Raw genomic sequence first — 7031 nt, 5'->3', positions numbered from 1 at the left:
TACTGGAGATAATATGCAACATAAAGATAGAGTGGGAATGACAAGAAGCTCTTTTTGTAGTGCTTTTGAGTTGTGCTTACTCTTGATGATTTAGAAGCTCCTTATCAAAGCAACAAAGTTGTCAATAATAAAGCTTTCATTTTAGTTCAATGGCAAAATGTCAAGTGTTCATTTGTTTAATTGTATACTTTTCCATTCATGTGCTAAAGAATGGGTAGAAATTCTATCTGTAATAAATCACCCATAATTTTGAGTCAACCTATGTGTAGTGGATTGCCAAATATGAGCTTAAAAAAAAATGTTTAATATAGGCAATGAACTCAAGCTCATTTCACAAACTAGTAAGAAACTTACTTAATGGCATTCTTATAAAGGATGCAAAGAATTAAAGAAAGTACATGTTCCAATAGTATAGTGGTTCTAAGAATACATAAGATGATGCATCTTTGTTTGGGGGGGTAGAGAAGAAAGGGGGATGAAATATATCGTAAGGGACTAATGGGGGATTTGAAAGATTGCATAAAGAGGAAAGGATATTAGAAGAGGGCTTGTTTGGTGTTATTTCATCCTATAATCTAGATAATAGTGCTAGTAGTAGTAGGAGAGTACATAGGCTAAAGATATGCGAGGTGCTTTCCTAATAAACATGGAAATTTGCAAGAGATTGTCTCCCATGTCTTGAAATGCTCTCTCCCCCTATTTTGACGGCTAAACTCACCAAAATCACCGATGTTAGTTTAGTTGTGGAAGTAGGGAGCTACTCTGGAAATATGCCTCCGTGCAAAACAAGGTAAAAATTTCACTAGGTGTGCCAAAGGAGATGTGACAACGTCACCCTCGGATTATGACAACCCCTAAGGTTATCCTTGGGTCCTAGCATTCATATACGGCGGTGGACAATTCCCATAATAAGAAAACTCAAAACAAACTAGATGGCTTTGAGTTTGGAATAAGAGAACTCAAAACAAACTCTATGAGTATTAGTAGTGGTTCCAGGTGTTGAGGAAAGAGGAGGCTCTCTTCACCATGTTTAGGGGGAAGTCTTTGTTTTTTGCTTTTCTTCCTTGTCCACCATCACTCACTCTTGTGATCACACCACCACCCTCTTCTTCCTCCTCCCCATCCTCTACGCCGTCCTCTCGCAATTTGCGATTCAGTCTGCATTCTGCGCTTCTCCGGATTCTTGCTAGAATCATTCATTCGCTCCTGGAGAAACCCTCAGGCTTAACCCCGCGGAGTGGTGTTGGAAGCAGGTTTTGAATGCAAGGCTTGTGTGCGAGGATTGAGCAAGAGGAAGAGGCAGAGGAAGAGGAGGGGGGCGAGGGCGGGGCCAAGAAGTTGCAATAGCAGCAGCAGCACCATGGAGAGAAGAGGCCCTAGGTACGTTATCGATCCCAAAGTGCGCCAGGTTGGCTTTGTCACTCCAGGTTCCGAGCCCCCAAACCCCAATTCTACCTCTACTGCTCTCCCTGTCCCCGGACCTAGCTCTCCTTCCCCTGTTATCATCCCTCCTCGCCTCCCTGATCTCCCCTCCAAAGCTTCACCAGTGCCCGTCCCTTCCCCTCCTCCTCGCAAACAGCCTTCCATTGAAGTTCCCTCCGCTGGAAGCTATAACCCCGCAGATTCTGTCCTCGGGAACTCGCCCGAAATCTCTTCGCCTTTTAGCAAGAATGACAGCAATGGACGATATACCAGCGTTCCTTCAGATAGCCTGGACCTTTCTCCGTCCTATGTCAGCAAAGTGACTTCTGGGCTGGAGGGGTTGAGCCTAAAGGACGAATACGTCGATAGGTCTGTTAGCCGGATTGCAGCACCAGACCCTCCTTCAACCAAGCAGCAGCCGCCCCCGCCCATCCTTCCTTCAGGAAGCGTGCCACGAGGGTCGCAGGCATTGCCACCTGCAGGTATGCCTGCTATTGTTTGAAATTTTTACTTCGCCCTTCGCCTGATGAATTCTACAAATTTATGCGATTTGCCAAGTCTCCAAATACTTTGGCAGGAGTGCAAGAATCTACGAAGCCACTGAAGGAGAGGACCTCTAAGGCGGAAAGACGTGCGAAGCAGGAAGCCGATCGAGAGGCAAAGCGAGTTGCAAGAGAGAGTGGTAAGATCTTTAACTGAAGCTATATTTCACGTCATGAATGGGTAAAGAGGGGCATCGGTGGTCAGTGCTTGTGAAAATACGGATTGCTTAAAGCCCATGATTGCAGTAAAGGGGTGTAAGATCTTTTTTGAGGTAATTATACTTTGTCGTCTATAGGTGAAATATAGCTTTAGGCATAAATATACTTTTTTGGTAATTATACTTTGTCGTCTATAAGCTTTAGCATCGTCTGGTTAATTTTAGGCATAACAAAGATGTGCGTGGTGTTCTTATTCTTTGTGCTCATTGAAGTGGCGGTGTGTAGGTAACAGGCCACGATAACAAGTGGAACTTGCAAAGCTTTCGTGTTTGTCAGTTTTATACTTCTTTAGCAAGTTTTTGTGTACAGAGTTGTGCATTCAAAGGAGCCACAATTTTTGCCCCTCAATATGGAACGGTGTGCGTCTGCGATAAGGAGTCTTCCCATTATTGACCTCTGTTCCACATCAGATTACATGCTGACTTTCATCAGGGCGAAGGTGGACAGAAACTTCAGTGGTTTCGAAATAGGATAAAGAAAGAAAGAAAGAAAGTTTATTAATGTCCACTGGAGACCTAAAAGGTCTATGGGACAAAAGAGACCTGCTTATACATCAGTACAGAGAAGGCCATAGGCAACCTCCCTGGGAGTATCATTAGGTTCCTCCAAAAGACAAAAACACATAGAACCTAAAAACATAGAACATAAAACTAGGTACTAGACTATGGGGTGGCCATTACATCAGTTTAAGACTGAGGGTCTTTAGGTTGTCTTAAATTCTCTAATCACTGCAAGACCGTCACGATAGACTGCCCATTTTCCTGCTTCCCTGGCTGCACGAACCTTAGCAAGCTCGGTAGCTTTGTCCTTCAGTTGGGTTCTTGTAAGCTCCTCAGCAATCCATATCTTTGTCCCCTTCAGCTTATAGGATTGTCGTAGAATCCTCTTTCTGAGTGTCTTCGAGTTGAAGGTGATGACAGCGTGTCCATTCCTGGGTGATAAATAAACTGGGGAAGAATCCTCTTCATCATCATTCTTGTCATCAGTTGGGCTTGCTGACCAGTCAATGGCCGGGACTGCTGCCTTGATTCTTTCGATTGCCTCATCGAAAGTGTCATTCTCATGCTGCCAATCTGGTATCCCCCCTATTCGAATCTTCATAGCATTCTCTTTCCGAAGGTGATGTTCTTGGATCTCTGTTTGGATGTCAACCTTGGGTTCAGCTGTCACTTTCACCTGGATGAGCTCTCTAACCGTGGAAATCAGCTGTGATGTTGGTGGCTCAGCTTTACATGTTTGTACGGCTGCTTGAATAATCTCCTGCTTCCTAATCAGGCTGATTCAATTGTTTGCACTTGCTCTCTTAAGACAAGGCCTGTGCTGTGTTCTTGTCGTTAAGGGCCAAGTAATTTGATCAGTTTTTGTGGACAGAAACTTCAGTGTTTTCAAAATAGGATTGAACCCCAAAAATGAAAACCGAGATCCTAATCAGGCTGATTCAATTGTTTGCACTTGCTCTCTTAAGACAAGGCCTGTGCTGTGTCGTTAAGGGCCAAGTAATTTGATCAGTTTTTTGAGAACGTGACTGTTTCCTTCGCCCCCAAAGGCAAAAGTAAGATCCCCAAGCACACACGCAGGAAAATAAAAAATCAAGGAGGTGTATGATTACCCAGCCAAGGTTAAGAGGGTTTGGGATCACTTGGCAATAGTTGATCATAAGCTAGCATGGTCGTCATCAGTAAGCTTGCAGGGAGGTTTCAGGGGTTAATTACAACCATCACAGCTAAAGGACGATTGAAGCCACTCAATTTTGAGGAGCTAGATCCTTTGTTGCTCTAGTATGATGGAGCTGGTGATTAGAAGGCCTTTGTTGCCAGGAGCAAAGGCAAGGCCAACGGTAAGGGTAAAGCCAAAGGAAAAGGAATAAAAAATTGAGATCGGGGGGCTCTTCAGACAGTGGAGAAGGAATTGTGTCAACTGATATCACGTCTGGACATTTTACAGAAGACTGTAAGGAGGAGCAGGCAGATTAGAAAAAGGGGGAGGACAAGTCGGATAAAGAGGAGAAAGTCAGAAGAATACACACGTGTTAATGAATTTACTGTGCTAGTTGTTGCATCATGCACTGCTAAGGCCAGATATGTAAACAGTAGAATCACTATGTTGATGTCATTTATTGAGAAATGGACTGAGCAGCATTCAGATCCAGATTCACTTGGGGCAGTAATAGACGGCCAGATTTGTTTAGTCAATGATGTGATGGTAGATGAAGATGAGGTATGAGAGTTTGGAGATGTAGAAAGCTAAAAAACGTGGAGCTGAACTGATATGAGATTGCAAGAATGAGATACAAGATGATAAAACCCTAAACCCTAGGGTGAACCTAGAGTGATTCAAAACTGACTATGATTAACTTTACCACTAACTATGGATGGGGGGAACCCTTAGAATCCCTAACCCTCCTAATTAACTAATACATTGGGCACTGCCTTAAATATTACAATCTATCCCCAAAATCCCCCCCCCACCCCCCCTCCCCTACCAAAAGTAACTGTGTGGAAAGCTTCAAAGTTTTCTGTAGAGAGAGTCTTGGTGATAAGATCTATCAATGTTGGTGTGTAGGATAGTAGATCACTCTCTTACATGTAACTCTCTTTGACATAATGATATTGGCTCTTATTGTGTATTGTACCTGCATGAAACACAGGATTCTGTGCCACAGCAATAGCACTTGAGTGTTAGTGAGTATAGGAGTGCAATTGATGGCATATGGTGGTTTGCAACAACCTGAGGCATACACATTTAACTGTAGTTATGAAAGCTGCCCTGTACTCAGATTCACAAGATGAAGTTGCCAGTTTCTTGCTCATGCATGAACTCCTAGTACAGAAACGGGTCCCCATAAGAAAGAATTACTTCCACCAAGGAAGGAACTGCCAATAAAGAAATAATTTCCATTGGTGGAATAGTGTCATTATCACCAGCCCAATGTGAATCACTGAAAGCATGCAAGTCAAAGTCAGACTTCCCGGCATAGGACACACCAGCAGACTGAGTACCTTGCAAATATGCTTTACAGCACACGAATGCTATGTCTTTGGGCTGTGCATATACCTGCTCAACTGGGATACACTGAACTGAACATCTGGATGGGTATTGCATAGACAAGAAAGCCATCCAAAAGGTTCACCTGCATCATGCATGGACAGCCTGAACCCTGGATCCATGAGAGTTGAAATAGGCTTGCAGTCCTGAAAATTGGACATTTGCAACAGTCCCTAAATTTATTTTGACTGTTTGAGCACAATGCCTTCATGTGTTTGCGTAAAGTGAGCCCAAGTAATAGAGTAACACACCCGGATCAAGCAGCTTCAAGATCCTTGTATTCTGCAATTTTTCTCTTAATTGTGCCTGTGAGCAGCATATCATCCACATACAGGCTTGTACTTAAAACTTTTTTTTTGTCTTTCTTGACATAAAGGGCACTCTCAGTTGGACTATCTAAAGACCTCGATTGGTAAAAAATGTATGAATTTTCTCATATCGAGCCCGTGGGGCCATAAAGTGCCGTACCAAGTTTGCATACTTCATGTTCCTTATCAGGCATCTGAAAACCAACAGGCTGACTCACATATTTTTTTCCCTGCACGTCTCCATGGAGATGACTCACATGCACTTCTTCCTGCAAGTCCCCATTGAGAAAGGATTTTTTAAAAATACTTTCCAACAGAATTTTGCGGGCGGGGGGGGGGGCGGCGGCAAAGGTTTCATAATCTACCTCCTGCTGCTGAGAACAGCCCGTGGCCACCAACATTGCCTTGTACCTATTAATGGTACCATCAGATCTTCTTGTAATTACTTTGTCTTACCTATGGGCAAATCCATCATTTTGATGTATTTTCCTTCATGATAGAACTGCATGGTGTTGGAAAGGTCACCTCCCCATCTGTAAGCCCCCAAATGAGGAGAGCATGGGGGAGGGAGACCTAGGGCAGGATGTGCCCAAGAGAGAAGAAAGAGAGGGGGCTGCCACATGGGCAGCACCTCACATCAAAGACCATGGAAAGTACCGAGAGCTAGGATGGATCTGCAGCAGCAAAAGGCGAAGCAGTAGCCAGCACAAGGGACCCAGAACAGGAGGCGATCACATGGCGCTGACATCTGCAGGGTGTACGGCTCTGTACGCTGCTGGAGAAGAGCCTGACAGAGGTGCAATGGTGGCAGGAGGCGCAGGATGGATAAGCGCAGATGTGGAGCAGGTTTTGGGACTGTTTGGAGGCCCTGGTTTAGGGCTGGAGAGTGGGCACCCCAGGTGTCCAGAAGCAGCAGCAAGGAGGGCTGCAAGGGACTGACCCTGGGGGGCATATTTATAGCCCACACAGTTTGGCCAGGCAGGCTTATATAGGGCTGGGTCCTTGCCTAGATTGGAGGGCCAAAGTGTTGGAATACTGAAAGGAAAGAGTAGAGTTGACACAAAATCAGAATACTTGCTTATAGAATGAAGAAGAAAGAGGTCCTTAAGTAGGCACCTCATACAAGGTCACTGACATCACTGATGACCTCAAAGCTCCACAATCATCTCCTCAATCTGCTCCTAGATTCACTCAATCATCCTATGTGGCTTTTCCACCACCTAACTGTGCTTGTGGGCACCTAACTGTGCCTCTAGCACTCACACATAGAAACATAAGGTGTGCCTGAGGCATACACCTTGAGATATCCCAACAAACCCCCCCTCAAGGGAATGCCTCAAGCTATGTCAAGGATACATCTAGTCTCATAGTTTCTCATGCCATCTCATGGTGGTCAAGGATAAATCTATGGCTAGGTTCTCATGCTAGCAAGGGTTTCCTTGGGTGTAAGGTAGGGTGTAAGGTAAACAAAAAGGGATACAAAAAGACCTTCCAA

At 44.5% G+C, this 7031-nt stretch overlaps 1 protein-coding gene across 1 annotated transcript in view; it reads left to right on the top strand.

Annotated features, from left to right (window-relative positions):
- Positions 1–988: 988 nt before the first annotated feature.
- The window catches only part of LOC147902300 (NagB/RpiA/CoA transferase-like superfamily protein), a 44519-nt gene continuing 38476 nt past the window's right edge, over positions 989–7031 (top strand). Inside the window, exons 1-2 of the mRNA XM_087373373.1 lie at positions 989–1904; positions 2000–2104. Coding sequence (XP_087229499.1) covers positions 1361–1904; positions 2000–2104 — 649 coding nt within the window. The 5' untranslated portion in view covers positions 989–1360. The remainder of the gene's footprint in view (positions 1905–1999; positions 2105–7031) is intronic.

Source organism: Dipteris shenzhenensis, chromosome 4, assembly GCF_047967505.1.
Source record: "Dipteris shenzhenensis isolate YYH24624 ecotype China chromosome 4, Dip_SZ_1.0, whole genome shotgun sequence".
NCBI lineage: Eukaryota > Viridiplantae > Streptophyta > Polypodiopsida > Gleicheniales > Dipteridaceae > Dipteris > Dipteris shenzhenensis.
This window is presented reverse-complemented; position numbering and strand designations above follow the sequence as displayed.